Genomic DNA, 22,946 nt, shown 5'->3' with positions numbered 1-22,946 from the left:
GGGAGGGAGAAGTGGGATTGTTTGGTGGGGGATAGTCCCTGCTTTCTGGAGTTGGGAATAGGGGTGTTAGAGGCTGGAGAAGCATGAAGAGGGCTTGGAAGAGAACACACAGTCAAGCTGGTGGGTTTTGCCAGCATTTAAATAGTCATTTACCTGGATCCCTCTCCAACATGGAGAGCAGCCCACGAGAGAGCCTGTGCTGAGCACATTACTCTGCCTGCGTGCAGACCTCTGACCTGCTCTGTACCAAACTTCATGAGGTTTCTGTTCAAATTCAGCAAGGTCCCTGTGGATGATGCTCTGCTGCTTGTCAGCCATTCCCCTTAATTTAATCCAAGCCAGAGATCTGCTGGTGTTGCATTTTCATCCTCATTGATTTCCTTCTTGACTTCGAAGATGTATTTCAACAGCACTCCTTTTTCTGAACATCTTTCTAAGGCTTTTGGTATTAAAGTGTTCAGGATTTGAACATATTACTTCCCTCTGTGAAGATCCCTGGCAAAATCACTCCTCAGCTTCCTCAGCTGAAGTGCTTCCCTTGTGTGTTCAGAGTAGCTTGTGTTGCCCTGTGCTGGGCTCTGGGGAGACCAAGGGAGTTCCAGCCTGCACAGGACTCAGTGAGCAAACTGATCCAGGCAGGTCTTGAATGAGCATGGCAGAGAACCAGTATTCACTGGCTGGGGCTCACTGAAGTCATATAAAGCATATGATGGCAGTTGTATAGGTAGTTACATATAGATATACACACGCACTATACTGCAAACATATGATGTTTAGTACTTTCTGTGAGTTTAGTGCTTCCATGAGGGTTAAAACCCTCCACAGATATCCTTTGGGGTCACTAATGTAATACTCCAGCCTATTTTAGACAATACAGAGTTCAGGCAGAGTTTGCTGTTGGTGTTTATGGATGCACACAAAGCTCCCTTTTGTTTTCTCCTGCCAATATTTTCAGCTGTTATAGTAATTGTACTAATGAAGTTCACTCTTTAAGAAAACTGCTGGATTTTGTCCAGAAGGACACTCAAGAGTTAAGGACTGAATCAGAAGGTTTCACTGTTAATCTAATATTGAGCACAACTGCAGTGTTACAGAAAGAATAAAGTGCTGATATTTGCAGTAAACTGTGCCTGGATATCCTCATTGAATAAAGTAAATGGAGAAGAGTTTCCCTTGGGCAATGGTTTGTGCCATGTGTCCCACTGAGTCGAGCTGTGCAAAAGTTGACTTTCACTGGGCCGATGTCACTGTGAAGTAGAGGTTGTTCTGGTTGTTGTTCCACAGAGCATTTCCAACAGGCATTACTTTGTAACCAGCAGGAAAGGAAGAAGGAGGCAGCAGCTCTGCCTTTAACCTTGAAAAATTCAACAAAGGTAGAGGAGTCCCTGAGATTCTGTGGGTCCCTTTAGCCTTTCAGTGGTGTGAAAAATGATGTGTGTCCTGTGATGTCCCATTCAAGTGCTTTCCCTTTGCTCATGCTTAAAGCCCACAAAGAGACATTCTTTAAGTGGGAAACTGAGGGACAGTGTGCTTGACAAAAACAGTGCCAGAATAGTATTGGACTGTTGATACTTGCTGTCCTCAAGATGTAGGTTTGTCCTCTTCAGTCATCCGTCACTGCCCTGCTGCTGTGCTTCTAAAACATGGAATGTTTGTGATCACCCTCCAACCCTTCAAGGCTTTGCTGGACAGATCTGTTTAGCCATTACATTGGAGCCAGAAGTGTGTTTTCAAGACTTGAGATGAAGTACTGCCAAGTTTCTCAGCTAGAAGTGTGAGAGTTATTCCCTGGCATGCTTTCAAATTAAAAGGAAAATAAAAAACCTTGATTCAGAAGGTACTTAAATGTTAATCTCAACAAAGCATAAACCTATGAGTAAATTAGGAACATATTTCCCTTTTCTGATTTCAGTAACAAAAGAAGAATAATTTGGCTTTCCTGAATCAGGGCAGTTTATGGGTTTAACTGTCATGCTGAATTCTGAGGAATGACAGAGGGAAGAGAAATATGAATGAGAAATTCTTGAGTACCAGAATTTTCTGATTCCAAGTATCTGTTTTTCCAGATGCCTAAACACTTGATTTTTGTGGGAGCAGACCCATGACCCTCAATAAAGTAAACTTGTGTGCAAAGGAAAACAATGCACAAAGTTTAGTGTGTAGCAGTTTCTGAAGACAAATGGACTGAGTACTGAGACAAATGGATCATGAGCACCAACTGTGGAACTCACAGCCATGTCCCTTAGAAAATCTGGACAATAAACTCCCTGAATATTGTCTATTATTGGGTTATTTGATTATCATATAAGAGTTAATTGATATTCCTGGGTTATAAATAATCATGACTGAAGGAGGGGACAAACAGCATATGAAATACATCCAATTTGGCTTTTAGTTGCATGACCTTGGAAGCTTTCCTAGACTCTTGTCCAATGGTTAAAACCTAATTTAGAGCTGGGAAATATAAAATGCACTTATTATTTATTACAGTAAGAGCTTGGTGACTGTAGACAATGCTCTGCAAACAAACATCAGCAGAAAGAGGCATCCTCCTGAGTATGTTGCAAAATAATTTGGACACTGTAGAGATGAAGGCAAATGAGGTGATTTAGGACACTAGTGTGAGAATGGCTCATGAGTTTGGTGAGCATTTAGGGTTCCTTAAATTTATATTTTTAAAAGATGAGATGAAGACTGATAAACTGAGTGTCAATATCTTAGCTTCTCTTTGTTGAGTACAAATGTCTGACTTTCTGTCTGTTCTTTACTTCCCTTCAGTGGAAAGCAGCATTAAAGAAAAGGAGGCAAAATGCAATGCTTGAAATGTCATTCGTGCCACAAACCTACTCTTTTGCTGCACACAAAGCTGCAACCTTGTTTTTCTTCATCTGGCCCTGGACTGTCATGAATCCTGCTTCAATGCAGAGATCTCCATCTTCCCCGAAGGTGGCTCCTTGATTTGCATCTCCAGGTTTGTTCTGCCAAATGAAAAGCATGCTTACACTCTGTGTACATGCTGGGGCTCTTTGGGATTGTCTCCTCACCTCCAGGCTCCCAAGGCTGGTTATGAGGGGTGTCTTTCAACCAGCAACCAGCTTTCCCCTCCTCAAACATGGCTGATGCAGCCATCATCCCAAACCAGCTTTTCTGTCAGAGCAGCAGCGACTGCAGATGGCAGCTCTGTGTGTCAAGACATGTTGGAGCTAGAGGTAAAATTACATTGGCTTAATGCAATACACTCACCAAGGTGCACAATGTCCCCAGCAAGGCTGAAGGAGAAGCTCCTGGAGCCTTCAAAGCTTGCTCTGGTCCCTTTGGTCAGTAGATGACTCCCTGTACTCTCCCCACCAACCCAATGGCTGAGACTCTTCAACAGCTCCGTAATAACCTGAGAGACATAATGAGAAAGAAATCTGAGGATTTACACCCTTTGATAATTTCCTTCTCTCTGAAAGGCAGCTGTGGTCTTCATGTCAACCTTAACAATGCCTGTACTTCAAATATTACATAATATTCAAATTTGATCTCTTGATTGCAAATTTGGACAAAGATGTAGCAGTACCTCAACAATGTAAAAGACAATTTAAAGATACTCTGCCTTTTTACAAATTAATAAATAATGATTCTTAATAGTTAGAATTCTAGTTAAAATTTCCCTGAGTGTATCTTGGCCTGTAAGGATCTTTAAATACCTGAGTCCCCTTTCAAGCAGCATACAAAGCCCTTCACGCTGGCAGCAGAAGACCAGAGAGTGCAGGCTATGTATGGAGATTTCTGCCAAGGCAAACTGTGCTCCAGACAATGATGGCAAATGTGAAAGTTTTGACAAACAAACAAACAGAAAAATAGAGGTCAAAGTCCTGAATCCCAGCATGTGAACTGCTAAGCATCTTCTGACATGGGAGTGTCAGCACAGAGTTTGTGGTATCATATGGTCAAAGTTGAATGTTGCACCAAGACTGTAAAGGTTGCATGGTGAAAGAGACAAGGAGGCATTTCCATACAAAAAGACAAATGGGTTTTCCTGTGAGAGGCAGCAGTTAATTGGGATTGTCATAACTATGTCTTGGCCTTCCCAGGCCATCCTTGGTCTTTCCCTTGGTCTGGGAGACGACACACTCCTTTACCTTTCTTCCCTCTTCCAGATCTCCTCCTTGACTGCACAATGATAATTTTCCAGATGCAGAGGTTTGATGTGCTGAGTTAAAAATCCAGATCTGAGAGCTGGGATAAATTGGAGAGACTACAGTTGAATTCTTCACAGCATTTGTTGAAAGTGAATAGGCAAAATCCACCTGTCTTATTGGTACTGAGTGGTCAGCCCTGCTATGAGTTTAAAGGGAAGAGCTTTCCCAGAAACAGCAGGATGATGATTCTTTAAGTGTGATACTATAATTTGTCAAAAATTAAACATTAAAGTCACGTAGGGATTAAGAAACTCTACAAAATCATCAATATTTTGCAATGGAGTGAAGAGTCACATTAGAGCTAAGGAGGCTTGTTTACACATGCCAAGTTTTTCTTGAACTATTTTCAGTCCTCCAAGGTAACCTATGAGAAGATACAACCACAAAAAAGAAATTTTCGCCTATCAAATTCATTTATTGAGATATGACATGTGAAATAGTGTTGCTTAGTTATAAGATAAAGTTTAGTGGGACAAGTTCAAAATCTGCTCGTGTAGATTTACATGTGTAAATCTCCACAGGTGAATTCCTCTTCTCCCAAATCTAGCAGGGAAAGGATCACAGGCAACATCTTTTAGAAAGACATCAGGCAGATGTGGAGCCCTGTTTTTAACTTCTCAAGTGCAAGGAGAACTGTGTAATTAAGAGGCTGTTCAAGACCCAGCTGGGGTCAGCTGCACTGGGCAGCAATTCCTGCTGCTCATCACTGCTCTGTGAGGGATCAGGTCTGTCCCGGTGAGCAGCTGTGCACAGACTGGACCCCAGAGTTCTTGGTGCTCTGGGCACCAATGTTTGCAAAGTGCTGCTTTATTCCAGTTGTTCTCTATTGTCATTTAAAGAAGATGTATGCTGTGGACACTGGCAAGATGTACCTATGAAAAAAGGTAACTAAGATTATAATAACCTATAAGGTAAACTAATAGTATATATAAAGGTTCTAGCTTTGTACAGTGTGTTCAGCTTTTACTTTTTTGAGTAGTTTTACAGGAACAAAACACCCCAAGTTTGCAGTGTAGGACTGAGGTAGTTTTCCCCGTGATTCACATAGGCCACCTTTGTTAGGTAACTTTTGTGTCAAGCATGGGAAGCCAGAGAAGCTGGGAGAAGCCGAGGAGCAGTGTGGAGATTTCTCTTTTAAGTGCTTCAGGAGTGAATGTGTTAAATGTTTTCATCAGAGACACATAAAAAAAGGGGCAGATTGTAGATCTGCAAGAAAAGTTTATAAAAGAGAGTGAAAAGCCCCTCACACCTAAGAGAATACGAAAGACAGAGCACACCGTTCGGTTTTTAGCAGCTTTTAATGTTAGAAAGAATGTAATCGCTGGGGGCAGAGCCCACTGCAGTGGGACCTCCCTCAGAGCTCGGGATATATCCACTTCCCCTCGAGCAAGGCAGGCGCCTCCTCGAAAGGACCGAGAGCCCTGCAGCTGCTCGGCGGCACAGGAATAGCCATGTCCACGGGGAAGATCTGCTGCCTGGTGCTGCTGACCCTGGGAGTGCTGGCAGTGGCAGTGACGCTTGTGGTCATCCTGACGCAGCCCAGGTGCGCTCCGCAGCAGTACCTGCACGGGGCCGTGGCTGCCGACACCGAGAGCTGCTCCCTCGTCGGCCGGTAGGTGCACGGAGCGCTCGGCTCCTCGGCGTGTCGTGACTCGGGCTGACCCACGGGACAGGCACTGACCACGGCCGTGAGCTGCCTCCGGCCCCGGCCCCGCTCCGGGCTGCGCGGCGAGGCTGCTCCCGGGTCACTCCAGCCTCTGCCTCCGTGCCTGATGCTTACTTTCATTGCAGCGTCCCAAAAATTTGCAACTTTGCAAACCCTCGGCCTTTTGGAAGGTATAAATATTTGGAGTATACAAGTACAATGCTGGTTTTAAGTGGGGAAAGAAGAAATTTACTTTTTGTGGCATGATAGGTCTGTCGGATAAGTGACTGAGAATAAATTAAGAAGTTGGAGGAGCTTGCAGAGAGCTGCAGCCAGGCTTCCACAGAGACAAGAATGGAAAGCAGGGAAAGGGGTACTGCCTTTTGGGGGTCTGTTCTTGGACTGAAGCCTGCAGTAACTGTGTCTGCTATGAAGAAAAAAGCAAAGAGCAGATTTAATTGAAATTCAGTCAAGACAGTAGAAGTATAAAAGACATATTTACACCACTTGGAAAGAAAGATGTAGGTTAAAAAAATTCTCAAGATGCCCAGGTTGTACACCTTCAGTTTGTGTAAAACTTGTCTCTAAACATTTTGACTCCCATATTATTATTTTTCTGTTCTTTCAATTATTTAATGCCCACATCCATGAAAGCAGAAGGATGGAAGTTTACATGTGATGCTGGATGCTCCAGTGATGGATGCTGGAGCTGTGTGCTCTGCCTCGTGGCTGGGGGAGTGAAATGAGATGTGGTGCCATAATACCACACTTTGCCATGTCTCACCTCTGATTCTGGCAATGATGTGCTGGCACAGCATTTGTGAGTAGCTGGAGAAAATATACTGTGGCTGCGCATATGTCAGGCTGTGAGATGGGGTTTTTATGTGAAGCCACATGTTAGTTCTTCAGAAAGCAGAAGTGTTTTTAAAATCACTATTAATGGAAAAAGAGGAAAAATACATAATTGGATTGCCCAAATAATCTGCTGGGGAAAACCACTGCATTTGTTTTTGCAGCTATTGTAAACTTTAACTTTATGTAGTTTATAATCAGCTGGAAGACGTTGAAGTGAGAGCCACAGAAATCTGTGGCCAGTGGACAACTGAGCAGCTTTGTCCAGTTGGCTGCTGCTGGGCTCTCACTTGTTTCCTTCTCCTCTCTCAGCAAGAAGCTCCACAGGCCTCCCCAGCCTCCACCACTGCTGCAGCTGCACCTCCAGCACACTTGCTGACAGGTCTATGCTGTCCCTCCAGTCCAATGGACCAACTTAAATTTCCTACAAATAGTCTGCCAATGATCCCCACAAAATCCTCCTCTTGCTCCACCTTCCCATCTCATTTTTTCCCCCTTTGCCCATCCTGGGGCATCTGCACATTAGGTCCTGCTCTCTTCTTCAGCTCTACCAAGCCTCTGGGACCTCTCCAGCCATGGCTACTCTCCTCCTTTGCCTGGGCTCTACTGCTCACCCTCTGCCTGGTGGTCAGCTCTACTCCCCTGCTGCTGCATGATTGCTGCTGCTTTTCCTGGTATCCTTTGCCTCCAGCCATTCTTGGAAATCTTTGTGCTCATTTCACGCTGTCCTTAGACTGGGAAGGAGACAAACTCCTGTGCTGTTCTCCCAGCTTCTTCTGTGCATGTTCCTGTAAAAGATTATAATAAAAGTAAAATTGTTTATAAAAATGTTCCTCTGCAAGAGAGCTTGGGACCAAAATCTTTGTATAATATTTGCCCTTTTCCTTGTTGTTGTAGTTCTTTCTCTGTCCCACTGGCCCACAGTGGTGGCTTCATTTTTCTCTCTGGGAAGCTTATTGCATGCTCTGTACTGCATGTGATCCTGTTAATTTTCTCACAGACATTTCTGTGCTGTTATACCTGTATGTCACTTTTTAAGCTCTCAGCTCTTAGCACATTATGCTCTTTAGTGGTCTTAGCACTAAATTAGTTCTCAGAGCAAACTGCGAGGTGAGAAAATGACTTCTTTCACTAGTGAGGAAATCTCACACGGCAGTGACACTGCAAGGATGCAACAGCAGACGGCCTCTGGCCAGGGCTCAGCTTTTCAGAACCATCTGCTCTGCTCTGTGACCCTTCTGTGTGACTGCAGGGTGAGGCTGACTCGGGGTCCCTGATGGACCCTGATGTGATATGATGAGCATCCAGCTGCTTCCTGCCTCATCTTTGCTGAATAAGATTTTAGCATCCATAGGAATTTTGTCACAGCAGTAGCAATAAAATCCAATTTCTGAAAACAGTCTTGTCCATTAGGCCCTGCTGTCCCCACCTGTGAACTGGCAGTTCATGTCACATTTCACTTCAGCAGCAAGGTGAGAACAGGGCAAAGCCAAGCAGCCCTGGATGCCAGTCCCTAGACACACTACATGGCTGGTTTGTCCCTGCTCTTCCTCACTGACCTGGCAGAACCTCTCTCCTGCTGTGACCCCAGGCTGTTCCCCACAGCCACCCCTTTCATCCTGCAAATCCCCCCCCAGCTCACAGGAATCCATGCAGAGGATGCTCAGAGAACTGGTCTGGTGCCTAAAGCATTGGAATCTAAAAGCAGCACCGAATCTCTGATTTACTTACAGATTTTATTCTTTAATTTAAAAATCTTGTTTATTTTAAAGATAAACAACATGCTTTGTGAGTTGTCAGGAATGAAATTACATGATACTCTGTTAGTTTAAGATTCTTCCATTGGGGAGTCTTTGTGTGTTCCTAATAGAATTGTCAGTTGAATTTACTGAGAATAACTGAACTAAACCTCTTGCTCGAGGAGGAATCTTGTATTTCAGTGAATGGGATAGTGGGTTGGGGAAAACTCCATGTGTTTCCCAGCTCTGGAGATTGTGTTAGTGTACTCTGGATTTCTGAAATCTTTACGCAACTCTTTGGGTCCCTGCAGAAAGTGCAAGAGCAATCTCAGTGAGCCTTCAGCCTGTCACCATCCATCTTGGCAGGTCCTGAGCTAAACTTCCCCTTAGCCATCAGTGCCCAGCTCTCAGTGCTCAGCAAGGTTGGGTGTATTGCTATGTTTGTTCTGCTGGAAACTGGGGGCTGAAAGCAACCTTGTACAGCTGTCTGGTCCTAAGACCCTGCTCTGGGAGAAAACTTGTCCCTGAATTAAGTGAAACACTTTGATGAAGAGGGATGGGAAGCTAAAAGGAGAATCAGAGCAGTTTTCACCCAAGGATGTGGATTTGTTGTCACAGTCCACCTCACTAATTTCTCCTCATGTCAAGAGCCCTGAGGAGACAGGAGATGATTGCCCTGTGACAGTAAGAGGTACTCAAACTTTACCTTCAACTCTGAACCACTTATTTCCTCCTGGAAGAGGCTCTTTTCATCAAGCATGCAAAAAAGCTCTATATTCCCTACCAGTGTGCTGTTTGAGCTCTGTCATCCACTGCTCTGCATTCCTTTGTTTCCCAAATGGCAGAAGCAAGAGCCAGCATAAGGTCAGGGACAGATTTAGGAAAAATGTTCATTCCCAGTGGTGGGATTAACTGCAGCAAGGTGAGCTGACCTGGCCTGGCCCAGCAGCTATCTCTGATCCCACTTCTTCACTGTAGCCTAGCATAAAGCCTGGGAAACAGCCTTCTTTGAAATCAACACCCCCCGGGGGGACAGGGTGGTGGGAAGGGTGAGAATGGTGAGACTTTAACAGTCAGAAAACGTCTGCAGTCCTGGGAAATTCAGTTTTAACCAGAGAATCTGATGCAAAAATCCTTTTCAGTGATGGCCCAGCAGATTTCTGAAGTATGTTTACATCCCAAAGGATTTGGTTTCCCTTCTTGCACATTTTAAATTTGGTAACTGGCCCTTTTTCACAGAAGCAGTTGTTGCTTTTGCTCTTCATAAATCCTAAGGAGGCAGCTGCTGTGTAATGGGTGGTCTCCCAGTTCCCAGCCTTCTTTAGCAGAAAATAAAAGTCAATAAAATGTAATACCTTAGCATTTCCAGTGTGTTTAAAGGGGCTTCAGGGCTCCCTCGAGACTAGGGCAGAGCCGAGGTCTTGGTCTGCAGTCCAGCACAGCCCATCTTTGCTGCGAGCAAAGTGCCATCGTTCACCCTTTCCAGGGAAGGTGAATCTCTGTTTGCTGCTGGAATGGGACTTGGTTGTTAACACCCTCTTCTGCTCCTTATTATAAGGAAACTCCATTAATGACTAAACCCTAATGCTAAGTGGCAGGAAGGATATGGGACAAAACATTGTTATCAGATCTTGTCAGCTGCAGCACTGGTATCTCTAGGGAGACCTGGTAAGGTGCCACAATTTGATTAAGGATTTTGCATTATAACTAAGCTCATTGCAACACAGATTCATCTAAAGGGAGCCAAGTAATGGGACATAATGGCCCTAAATTCCTCAGGCATCACTTCCAGGGACGGGGCAGATCTGTGACTGGGAGTGAGACACGCACAGGGAGACACACCAAGAGCCAGCTCAGGGTATTTTCTGTTGAGTTTCAGTCTCTGCAGAAGCTGGAGGGAAAGGTGTCAAGGCTGGAGGCCAGTGTGCTGTGAATTTGGGTGAGAATGGTGCTTTTCAGGCTTTGGGAAATGTACCTGATGTTTCATGTTAAGGTCTTAATGCATTGCGTTGAAATGTGCACTATACCATCTCCAAGCTTCTTTTCAAAGCTGTTTATCACTGCCAGAACCATACCTTTCCCTCTGTCGTTTTTCACACCTGTCACCAGGCTTTGTACATGTGTTGCCTCACAGTTCACATACAATCCAGGGGCTCTGGGGAGCACTGTCCTGGGTCAGTGTAGCAGTCGTTCCCTCTTCTTCCAACTTTCTAACATGCTGTCTGGATCTTCTGCAGAGGTGACCCAGTTTTTTAGGAAGCCCTCGTGTCCTTTCTGTGGTCAGCAATTAACAGCATCTGTTTCAGAGAAACACCTCCCAGGGACATTGGTGTGGTGAGTCCATCCCCTGCTGCAAGGGGCTGGATGGGTGAGCCTGAGCCTCAGTCTCCATGTTCAGAGCTACAGCCAGGGAGCTCCCAGAAGGCCAAAAGCCACACAGATCCCAAAGAGAAAGCCCGATGTTCCCTACTATTTCTTTTCTTCCCCCTTATCCACATATCATTTCCTTACAGGCAGTGGTTCCAAGGCACTTGGGGAAACAAAGGAAAGTCACATCAGCATGCCTGCTGGCAGTATCCTGTTCCCAGACCCAGCAGGTCCCAGCCATATCTGTGGATGGAAAATAAATACCAGTCTATGTGCATGCTCTGTGTTCCCATGCAAACTCTGGGATCAGCTGCACTGCAATTAATGAACTACTACAGTCTCCCCTCTGGCTTTGCCTTATCTGAGCAATAACCCAATAAAGCAGTTAGGAACCTTCCTAGCAAACACCAGTGCTGGCGACTGGCAGGCTGTGCAGGAAATGCCACCCCGTTTCCACTGCAAGGAAATTATGGTTTTCAGATGCTCTTGAGGGAAGCATTTGTTGAGACACGTTTCTCTAACAGCAGGAGGCTGCCTTAATGCTTTTGTGTTCTTTCATGTCCTGTGCCTTCGTGGAAGCAGTTGATGGTTTGTTTCCTGTTTGGTTTTTTGTTTCTTTGTTGGTTTTGTCTTTGGGAATACAGGGAGCAGGCTGGGGCATTTTTGTGCTAATAAGCCCAGGAAGTCACATTGTAGGAACAATGAAGCTAATTGACACGTGGAGCCAGTGTTCCCACTTCAGTGCTCCTGTCCAGTTGACCAGCATATGCCTTTATTAGCAATGGCATTTGGGAAGCCAGAGATCAGCTGTTTGGTTCCTAGTAGGTGGAAAGCCCTCTTCTGTGCTCAGAGCATCCTTCTCCATGTCTTGGGACTCCTTGCTGTCCCTTTTAGTCCACAGCATTTGTGAGCAGCTGCAGCTCTCTCTCTCCCATAACTCTGCCCAGAGGAAGTCCAGCCTCTCACAGGTCTGGCCTTGGCTGCTCTTTCCTCCTGTGGACCCTCCTTTCTTTCCCTCTAATTGTTCCTTCTCACTCCAGCAGAGGAAGGTGCCCCTCTGTGCCCTCACACCCCACACTGCTGCCACTACATTTCTCCTGCTGCTCTCTTCAAGTTGCAGGGGTCCCAAGGAGGCATTTTCATGTGGTTCCTCCATTCTGACATTCCTGGATTTTAACAGTGTCTTTTTTCTTTCCTTCCCACCACAGGAACATCCTGAAAAGTGGAGGCACAGCTGTGGATGCTGCCATTGCTGGCTTGATCTGCACTTCAGTGATGAACCCTCAGAGTTCAGGCCTGGGTGGTGGGGTCATATTTACCATCTATAATGCCAGCACAGGTATGGGCCTGCCCTGGCCTTTCCATGGTGCCTTGTCCCTCTGCAGACACACAACTGCTGTGGAGAAATCAGAATCCTACCTGTTCTCTCAGAGCAATATTTTGAATATAAAACTACATCACAAAGCACACTTGTGCTTTTAATCCAAAGCATCCACCACAGGGAGCTGTGATTGTCATTTCACAGCAAGAACGTGTGTGTGGAGGAAAGAGCTTTGATATAAAATGAGCTGAGTTTGCCTCTCCTTCCCTCTCCAAAGCAACCCCAAAGTACATTCCAAAGTCACACAGCTGACTGCAGCCAGGTGTGAGTGGCTGAGTGAAGCAGGCAGGAGGGGTGTGCTGGCAGTGTTGGGCTGTCAGTGCCTCAGCTGAGCTCTCGGGATGGCACTTCAGGGCTTGTGCTGCCCCAGCAGCTCTGGCAGTGCCTGCTGGCCCTGGGGCTGCCTCACACTGCTGTCACCAGTGCTGTGTGACTCCCCAAAGCAGTGGTGACACTTCCTGTCCCAGGAGATGCATCTCCACTTCAGAAATCTAAACCTAGCAATGTTCAGTGTCTGCTGGGGAGCCTTTCTGTGTTTGGCTTAAACTCTAGTGTTGTTTTCTTGCTTTTATGTCTTTAATGTGGGAGTTTCTAAGTCTTGGCTTCCAAAAAAACCCCAGAGCTTATATAGCTAATAGTAATATCAACAATGAACACTGTAACAATATAATAGTTTTAAAATCCCTGCCAAGTAGTTTCACCGAGTCACAAATCTGGAACTGTTTGGGTGTATCTTATGCAAGAGCTTAATTTGGCAGAACACCTATATTTTTCTTCTTTTTTTCCTTTTGGCAGACCACCTATATTTTTCTTCTTTTTTCCTTTTGGCAAAGCCATGGAACTTTGTTTCCTGACAGCAATCCTCCTCTGCTACCTGAGTTATGCTGCTGCACAGAGCTGCCCGTGGCCATGCACAGCTCAAGTGCTTGGTACACGAGGGAGCACTGTGGGCTCCTGCAGCACAGCTGGCTCTGTGGACTGTGACAGGGACAGATAAATACAAGGCAGAGAAGGAGTAAAGTGATAGGCTAGACCTGAAATATGAGTGTATGCAACGGGGGGTTTGGGTTTGTTTTTCTCCTTTCAAGCTCCCTGATACATAGAGGGCTACAAATATGATGGACTTGCCTCATCATCGTTTGGTAAATGGCCCTCCCAGGAGCATGAGGCTCACATTATGCCTCTGACATGTCTCATCTGTAGAAGAAATGCTGGAACCTGCAGATGTGAGGCAGCATGTCCCAGCCCATGTCCCAGCCCATGAACCCGGGGGGAACCTTCGCTGTGTGGAGCCCTGGCCTTCTCCCTGTACTTTCAGTACCTTTAGGTAGGCACTGCTTGGTTTGCTCTAAGTAAAAGCACAGGAGTCAAGGACAAGTTGTGCTGACACCTGGCCCTGCAGGTGCACTTGGCACGTCTGGCAAAAGGCTCCAGAGCAGCTCAGCTCTGGGCCAGCAGCATGTGCAGTGCTACAGCTGACTGAAGTGTGATGTTCACCTGCTTCAGGAAAACAACATCATGCATTTCCCTCTTCTTTTTTCTAGGAACAGTCGAGGTGATCAATGCCCGTGAGACAGTCCCACGAGTGTTTCCTCACAACTTATTGTCTGGCTGTGGTGCTGGTTTCCCCATTGGTAAGGACACAGCTGTGTGCCCTCCTGGTGTGCACTGAGCTCAGAGTGGAGAACTGAGCACCTCACTGACTGGATCTGGAGTTCTGTTTAGTTTAACACTCTCTACCTGGATTGCCTTTTGCAAAAGTAACAAAAAATACTAGGTCCATAAAAATTCCTGTTTGGTAGTAACACTGGCAGCCTGACCAGCGAGGCAATAGGGAGCCAGCATGAGGAGAAATCACAATGTAACTTCTCTCTGTAGGAAGTCTGCAGTTCAAGACTGAATTTCCCAAAGCTCTCATTCCTCAGAAGTTCTTACAGAGAAAAATAAGATCAATAGCTTTCGGGAAACAAAAGAAATCAATCTCGTGTGCTTGCCCATGTCCATGAGGAAGCATGCTGGCACATCAGGGGTTGAGTTGCTGGGCTCAGGCACTCTTGCTTTAGCAGCACATCTTGGATCTTTACACATTTCTTGCTATTAACATTTCTTCTATTAATTTCTTCTTGCTATTTCCACATTTCTTCTATTAATTCTCCTCCCCTAGAATGTTATCTTTTGGGGTGTGTCCTTGATTCTGGAGATGTTCTTATCCTTGGAAGAGGAATCAGGAGCAGCTCTGGTTGGAAGGGACAGCTGGAGTTCTGCTCAAAGCATGGTGATGTCAGGTGTTGCTGAGGCTGCCCAGGGTCTTGTCCTGTCACATTTTTTAATTTCTCCAGGGATGGAGAATTTCACTGCTTCCCTTTTTCTGGTGTTTGTCCAGGCCCCATGAGTGCCATTTCTCCAGTGTCCAGCTGCCACCTCCCTTGCTGCAGCATGTGCCTGTTGCCTGTTACACTTTCAGCACGCCTCAGGCCTGCCTCCAGCCTCTCTACACGCCTGCTGTTCAGTAACAGGGAAATACATGAACAGGAAAAGGGAATAAACAAACCAAGCCTGCTTTTAGAAGCCTTGGTTGCCTCTACCAACTCAGACTTCGACTGGAGAGCTTTCAGAGAGGTGGAACCCCCAAGCCAGTGACGTAGTTGGTGTGACACTGCTGTTGTTCTCCTCAGGTCCCCGCTGGATTGGCGTGCCTGGAGAACTCCGTGGGTATGAGGAAGCTCATAAGCGACACGGCCGCTTACCATGGAAAGCCCTCTTTGAACCAACCATCAAGCTTCTTTCAGAGCCACTCGTTATTTCTCCAGTTCTGGGGAAAATTCTCCATCACCCAGCCTTCTCTGAACCGGGGAAAAACCTGTGGTAAGATCCATGAATGAAACTGCAGTGTGGGGGCCACTGTTCCCTCAGCTTCAGACCCTTTCTCTGACATGCTGACGTGGAGCACAGGCTGCTGCTGTGGTTTGTGCTCAGGGAATACTTGCTATGGAGTGGGAGAGAATCACAGAAGTGGGTTTTTAAAAGAGGCTGCAGTGTAGCACCGCATTGGAAAGTACACAGCATACATAATCCAGACCAGCTCCTGCTAGGAAAAACAGGTCATTGGCCCTGGGCAAGAACAAGCTCATGCTGTAAAACTGATGAATGTTCTTCTTTAACAGCCCACTGCTATGTGATGGCCAAAGATTTCTGAAGCTTGGCGAGACCTTCCGGTGGCAAGCGCTGCAGCGAACGCTGCAAGCTGTAGCGGAACACGGAGCTGCAGCGTTTTATGAGGGAGAGATAGGAAGGGCCCTGGTGGAGGATGTCACAAAGGCTGGTGAGTAACAGCTACAGCTAGTCCTGATACATAGGCCTTTCTCCTGGCCATCAGCTCACAGTGAGCCTGTACCAGGGGAAAGCCAACACATGCCATTTGCTTGTCACTTGGGGTGGTACCTGATATGGGAACAGGGCACCTTTCCTCAGTTTCTACAGCTCAGGCCCAGAAGCAGGGCTGAGACCACCCACTGCTCTGGCCTTTGCCCACAGTGCTCATGCACTCGCCCCTCTGACTCCTGTAGGCTTTGTGACATCCTGGGGTTTGGCAGCACATGAGGATGTGTGAGGGCAGTGCTGTGCTGGGTGGAAGGAATTTGGGCTGCATGGGACCGCTCTTCACAAGCTTTACCAAGGCTCTGATGCAGGCAGCCCACAGCACCAGTACAAGTTGCTGTGCTAATGGCAGCTCCTGGGTCTCTGTTGAAGGGTCCAGTCTCTCACTGGAGGACCTTCGGGCATACAAAGCAGAGGTGTCCTCAGCTCTGAACATCACCCTGAACAACCACACCAAAGTATTTGCTCCAGGACCACCCATGGGAGGTGCAGTGCTCATGTTCATCCTCAAGGTATTGGAAGGTAAATTCCTAATGGAAAAGGGTCAGCAAGAGGTTTTCAGAGAGTGTTGCTCCAGAATGATAAAATGCAATGGGCAGAAATAGAGTTTTTGAGTCAGAATGGGGCCCAAAGCAGCAGTATGACCATGCTAAGCAGCAGGAGGAAGAACTGGTTCACTTGTACAGTGGCTCAGCATCACTACAGCTGCTGCAAAGGCCAAAGGATGCGTGGCTTTCCCAATGCTTCAAAAGAAATTGAAGTCACAGTGAAAACTAGTACTTGGTTTCTGCATGCACATCCTCCTAAAGCACAGGGGAAACCTGATAAGAACTGGGGTGGGAAGAGGAGGCTCCTTTCAACCTTTGCTTTTTTTTACACTTCTTGAAAAAACATTGCCTCGGGTCTATTAATAAAATTATTTCATACTGCTCCACAGAGTATAAATTCCATAAAGCATCACTGGCAACACCTGAGGAGAAGGTAAAAACCTATCACTACATTGCAGAAGCCCTGAAGTTTGGCAACATGCTAAGACCCCACATGAGTGACCCAGCCTTCTCTGAAGCTCAGGTGAGCTCCATGGTGTGTTGGTAAAGTGCTACAGCACTGAGCAATGCTCTGATATGCTTCTTCTTTGCAGCCCGGAAGGAAAGAAAATGCTTAGAGCTGCTACTAAAGAGCAATGCAGCTGAGTTGGCCAAGGCAGAGGCAGGATCAGGCTGTTTACTCTGCAGCTTCAGCTGTAGGCTGGTACTTGCCTGACAAAGGGTGGGCACATGCTCCTGCCAATGTTGAGGTGCCTCAGTGCTGAGCTTGGTCCATTTTCTGGGATGAGAGTGGCCTGGGGTTGAATGCTGCCACTCCAGGGCCCCAGGCTCTGACTACTGGGGCTCAGATCCTGAGCCCAAAGACAGGCCTGTGCTTTGATGACCAGCTCAGTGTCCTTGCTGTGCTGACAGGTGCCTGTGGGGACCCTGTTGTCTGACCAGTTTGCTGAATCTGTCAGGCAGAGGATAGATAATCGTGGTGACCACCCACTGAGCCACTACAGCCTGCTGGAGTCCCTCTACAAGGACAAACACAGGAGCATGGGCACGAGCCACATCTCTGTGCTCGCTGCAGACGGCAGCGCCGTGTCAGCCACCAGCACCATCAACTACCCGTGAGTAGCCCAGGGCTTGGTAACAGAGTCACACAGGCCACGTGTCAGATTCACAGGGGAGCTGCAAGGGCTGGCTACCAGAAATGCAAAACCCCTGGGTTTCACTGGTTTAGGCAGCTTCTGAGCTGTTAGTGCCTTTTTCATGTGACAGTAAAGATCTGTGAGCATCAACTCTAAGGGCTGTCATAATTCAGGATGATGCAAGAACTTGCTGAGGCTCTTGTGGCACCAGTAACAGGGAACTTATCCCTGTCACTAGCAGCAGCACAAATTTCTTTTGGACACCCTCACTGGGACATTTGCAGGCTGGGAGGAGACAGAAGTTACTCACAGGGTGCCATGTGCAGTAAATGTCGTCCATAACAGGAGAACCCTGGGCACTAAAAGGCTTCATCTTTCCTCCCTGCAGGTTTGGCTCCTTTGTGTATTCTAACCAAACTGGGATCATTTTAAATAATGAACTTGCTGACTTCTGCATAGCAAACAGAAGCATTAAACCAGGTGAGCATCCTCATCCTCATCCTCATCCTCAGAACAAAGCACAAGGCCAGGGGATGGATACACAAGCTGTGTCCAAGTGGCCAGGGACAACCTGTAAACTTACAGGTACTCTTTCCTTTCCTAGATGTGGATGAGAGCAAGTTTGTTTCAGACTAAAAGATGGTAAAGCCCTGTAGTGTGTCTGTGTCTACTCACATAGCTCCTTGTATGGAAATACAGGAGTTTCAGTTTCTAACCAGAGAAATCAGAGGTTAGAAAAAATGCTGAAGATGGTCACTGGCTGATGGGAAGGGGAGGGAGGAAGTGGAGAAACTACTGCTAAGACAAGTCTGCTGATATTTTAGACTCTTCTTTGATTCTGAGTATAGAGCTGCTACAGACTTGCACCCGAGCTCTGTGGCACAGCAGTGTTGGTGCAGACATGGCTCTGTGCCATGAGCTATCCCTGCTGCATCCCCCTCAGCCTGCTGGGAGAGGACAGCAGTGCTGCCATGGCAGGATTTCTGCTGAGGGTTCCTCATCTAGTTGGATGAGCTGCAGCAAGTCCTGAATACTTGTAGGATGCCTTGTCCTACATCAAGAGAAGCTTGTTTAGCTTGTGCCAGAAAGGTCCCAGTTTTTTGGGAGGCAGGCTTTCAGCACAAGGAAAATTTTCTGGAAGTCTTGAGCATCTTGAGGAAGGAGCAGCAGCTTGTTTTTCTGTGGGAGACAAAAGAAAGGCAAGGTAGATGAACCTGTGTCCCTCCTACCCTGTTTGGAGCCACATGGAAAGAATAATATCTCTGCTTCTGCTCTAGGAGAGAAGCCTCCCTCAGCAATGGTGCCTTCCATCCTCATCTCCAAGTCAGGAGACATGCTGGTGATTGGAGGAGCTGGGGGGGGCTGGATTATCAGTGCTACCACCATGGTAAGTGAAACCCACAGCAAGCTGCAAGTTTTTTTCAGTCCTCCCAGATTCCTAGCCATGGTCAGTTCCTACTCACCTCTCCTCAGATCTTGACTCCTCGGTGCTTTTGTTAATTTGCAATTTAGAAGTCACTAAAAGCTGAGACTGTAGGCCAGGGAAAGCATTCTGGGAAGTATTACGTGCTCATCCTATTCTTTTACTTGCCCCAAGCATCTAGTATTGTTCACCACAAAAGCAGGACACCAGGCTGGTAGGACTTTGGGTCTGGCTCAGTGCAGCCTGGGTTGGACAGCCCAGGTTTTATGTCCACTTGGGCAGTGTGGGATTTGTTTTATTGCAGGTGATTATAAACAAGCTGTGGTTTGGTTACAACTTGGAAGATGCCATTTCAGCTCCTGTCATGCACACCCAGGGTGACAGTGTCCTATTTGAGGACTCTTTCAGCAAGGTGAGTGGCCTTGGTGGGGAGCAGATTCCTCCTCTAACTCTCCTGGGTAACCTTTATTTTGCCTCTGGCTCACCTCCTTCTTGTTTAAACCTCAATTCCTCAACCAGGCTCCAAACACACATCCTACAGTTTAACACATGGCAATGTTAAGATCTCAGGCCCCTGCCCCATTCACTCCATTTCCTCTTCTTTCTCCCTACAGGAGGTTAGGACTGGCCTGCTGGGAAAAGGACATAAAGAGAAGAAAGATAAATTTGCAATGAATGTTGTACAGGGAATTTCCAAGGAAGGAAAATGCATCTCTGCTTATTCTGATAAAAGGAAGCTGGGGAAGTCGGCTGGATATTAGTGTGAAATGCCATCACAATCCACAAAGCCACAGGAGACTCAGAACATGCTTTGCTTGGATATGCCCATAATTTCCTGTTCCCATCAGGATGTCTCCTGGAGCATGGGCACAGCCTGTGATTACATTTAATTCCAGCAGACTGCAGGTCACCCTCAGGCAATACAAGGAGAGGTCAGCCAACCTTGTTTAGAGCTACACCTTTCGTTACTTATGTGATACACAGAGAACATATTTCTTGAGCACATCAGTTACTCAGAATGAGAGAATACAAAGTGTGAAAGGAAAATTGGTCCAAACCCCACTGAGACCACTGTGAAATGGCCCAGCTGCATCTTCCATTCCTGATGGAATCTCCGTTTCTTTCAGGCTGTTCCACAATAAGCTTATTGCTGGGGCTCAGCAATGTGAAATACATAACTATTTTAACCATGAACAAGAAGTGTCTGCAGAGTCAGGATTTTAAAAACTGAAGCATTCAGGCTTAGAGTATGGATTTGGAAAGGGAAGAGATCAAAATTCCACACTCTCCCTCTGTTTTCCCATCCAAAGAAGCCCAGCTTTTCCCCAAGGTGGCAGATGAAATCACACCATGGCACAAGTGCTGCCCTGCCTGCTGCTCTCTGCCTTGGGGGTGCAAAGTTCACCCAACCACAAGCTCGGGGTAACTGCACCAACACTTCCTCCTGCACACGGTGACTCTGAGAATAGCCTCCCATGGGGGCAAGTGATTTTCCTGCTCCTGGGATGAACAGGCTTCAGCTGAGCTCCCTGGAGATGCCTCTCCCTGTGGTGAGATGGGTCCCAGTCTGTGCCAGTTCTTCCTCCTCAACACTGGTACATCATTTGGGAAGGCAGGTCAGGAAGGCAGTGGAAATGTTGCTTTTGAAACTTCGAGACTTTCTTCAAATTGCAAAGTATACATGATCAGGAGATGTCATTTGTAGCCCTGAGCTCAGCCTGGCCAGGCAACCACCAGGACTGCTGAGAAGTGATGCAGCATCATCAGGCATTAGCAGAATTCTTCCATATGCTACATGCTCCACATCCCTGTTTACCACAGCCTGTTGTCTCTAGTGTTCCCTTCAGACCACACAGAGGGCATTGTAGAACTCTAAGAACTATCACAGAAAGAGAAAACTTTTGGAGAAGAGACCTGAATGCGAAAGGTCCTGGATTTTGCACTTGGATGCAAAAGGTCTTTTGCAGTTAATCCATAGCCTTGGCCTGCTCAAAATGGCCAGGAGAATCAAACATTTATGAAAATAAAACCTAAAACCCAGAAAACCCCCAAAGTTCTTCAAATATGCAGGGTCAAATTCCCAGAATCCTCCAAACTTCCATTTTCTGAAATCTTCTGAGCCTGACTGCCCTATGGGCACAGTGCTGTGTGTGTGTCTGAAAGAGAAAAGAAACCAGAGCCAGGCACTCGCAGAGCCCTCCCCCTCACACACAGAGCCCATGGGACTCCTAGTTCTCCAACAAATAGAATCCCTGTGTAAACATCATAACAAGCACACACTGTTAAAAAACAATTAAAACAAGGCCAGCTAGACTTTACGCCAATGTTTTTACCCACAAAGCCTGTCCAATAAAGCCATCCATTTACTGGAATGTCAGCCTTCACTTGCATTTTAGTGATGGTCTGAGTGAAGCTGACCAGAGCCAGACGTGTTTTTCTTCAGAAGCTGGACCCCAAGGACTGCAGCACGGCCCCTGCTGCACCAGTGAAAGATTGATGAGTTACCAGATCGTATCCGCAAGCACTCAATCGCCCAGCTGGAAATCAAGTTACTCGTGGATGGAGCCAGCTCCATGCACTGCCCTGCCCCCTCCTTGTCCAAGTGGAATTCATCTTAAATCCCCCAGTTCAGGAAGAACTGCTGGTTTCTCCATCAGAGCTGCTCACTCACACTGTGGAAGTGGCCTGGCACCCCGTGAGGCAGCATCACAGTGCTGGTGAATGGGAAAGGAAACAGCTCCAAAAGCTGTCGAGGGGCAGTTTTTATGTTCTATTGGAAGGGGCTACCTAATTTGCTGAAGTCTTCTGCCTTGATTAGCTCCCTTGCCCCAGCTAGCAGTTCCTGGGTGCATCAGTGGTGGTGTCAGGAATAGCAGCTGACAGAGCTGTGCAGGGGAAGCACTGACAGGCGCCAGACACCATCTGCAGCTCCAGACACACAGCCCAGGCCGGATGCTGTCTCTGGCAAGATCCGGGGTTATTTCCAGCTAACCCCACTGAGCTGAAAGTTTACAATCAGCAACTGAGAGTGGCACTGGCTGGAGACAGGGAGAGCACTCCCAGCTTCACTGTTAGGCTTCAGGGCCACCTTCAGCAGTGCTCTGGTCCCTCTCCATCATGACACCAAGTAGCTAAGTCTTCCATTACCTTTGCTTCTGACACACCTTAGGGTGAAGCACCCTGCAGTACTCCAGCCTATCACCTTTCCAGTGCACTAGTATCACAGCTACTTCCCACCACAAAGACATGGGAATATTATCTTTAGTCCAGTACTCACTGCAGTTTCACTGCTTTGCTATTAACTTTGCAAGTGAGCCAGTGAAGCAGTTAAAAAACCCATCACAGATTTAATTTGCAAGACAGAAGGGAATGGGAGTGCAGATCTCTCAGCACAGCAGAGACTTCCAGTCCTGCAGTCCCTCCTAGCAGAATACCTGGTGAAGCTGAGATTGTACCTGCTTTGGCACTCCTGCCACCTCCTCACTGCTGCTGAAATCTGTTTGGGTCAAGAGCTTCTTGGTTTGGTCTCTCCACATTCCTCCTCCTCCCAACAAGAGAGCATTATTTTTGTACTAAAATCAACTTTCATGGACTTTTAAAGCATCATTATACAGAGGCTGCTCTATTTTCTAATGAAGTCTTTAAGTTATACTTTCAATAAAGTGTTTTTAAATCTGTCTGGGATTTTCTCCTCTAAACCTGTTGCCTACTCCATCACACAAGCACAAAGGACTCCATGCAAGTGTTTCCAGCAGTGACACTTGTTCATTCTGGAGCCTCATATGCTGCTGGAGAAGCTGAGGAACAGTGCAGCTCGTGCCACTTGTCTCTCACAGCTGAGTTTTGTTCCCTTGCAGAGGCTGGATGGTTGCCAAAAGAAACTTGTGCTAATGTCAGACTGAAGAATAGGGGCAAGAGGTGAACCTTCCAGCTCATGATCTGAATTGCCTTTTAATGGTACAGCTTCCTTTCACATCAGCTGGAATCAGTCACAGAATGTGTCCTGTTCTCTGTGCCCTGCACCGGGGCAGGCAGCCCACACCAACACACTGTGCACCCAGGAGCAGAGCCAGGTGGTTGCATTCCAAAGGTGGGACATGGAATGATGAGGACCTCAGAGACCATCTTGTTCTGACCCTCCTGTCATGGGCAGGGATGTCACTCACTAAATCCAGTTGCTCCAAGTGCCATCCAACCTATCCTTGAACATTTCCAGGCATGGGACAGCCAGGGTTTCTCTGGGTAAACCTCTGCCAGGGCCTCACTGCTGTCACAGTCAAGAATATCATC

At 46.9% G+C, this 22,946-nt stretch overlaps 1 protein-coding gene across 1 annotated transcript; it reads left to right on the top strand.

Moving 5' to 3' along the window:
• Nucleotides 1–5,610: 5,610 nt before the first annotated feature.
• On the top strand, nucleotides 5,611–22,333 carry GGT5 (gamma-glutamyltransferase 5). Its single transcript, XM_053994058.1, has 12 exons — nucleotides 5,611–5,799; nucleotides 11,999–12,129; nucleotides 13,716–13,805; nucleotides 14,847–15,036; nucleotides 15,336–15,493; nucleotides 15,922–16,071; nucleotides 16,487–16,620; nucleotides 17,010–17,212; nucleotides 17,622–17,713; nucleotides 18,511–18,620; nucleotides 18,961–19,068; nucleotides 19,271–22,333. Exons 1-12 carry the CDS (start codon nucleotides 5,639–5,641, stop codon nucleotides 19,415–19,417), a joined length of 1,674 nt encoding a protein of 557 aa, XP_053850033.1. The 5' UTR covers nucleotides 5,611–5,638; the 3' UTR covers nucleotides 19,418–22,333.
• The last annotated feature ends 613 nt before the right edge of the window (nucleotides 22,334–22,946 follow it).

This window comes from Vidua macroura, chromosome 18 (assembly GCF_024509145.1).
Source record: "Vidua macroura isolate BioBank_ID:100142 chromosome 18, ASM2450914v1, whole genome shotgun sequence".
NCBI lineage: Eukaryota > Metazoa > Chordata > Aves > Passeriformes > Viduidae > Vidua > Vidua macroura.
Note: the sequence above shows the minus strand (reverse complement) of the source record. Positions and strands in the feature narration are given on the sequence as shown.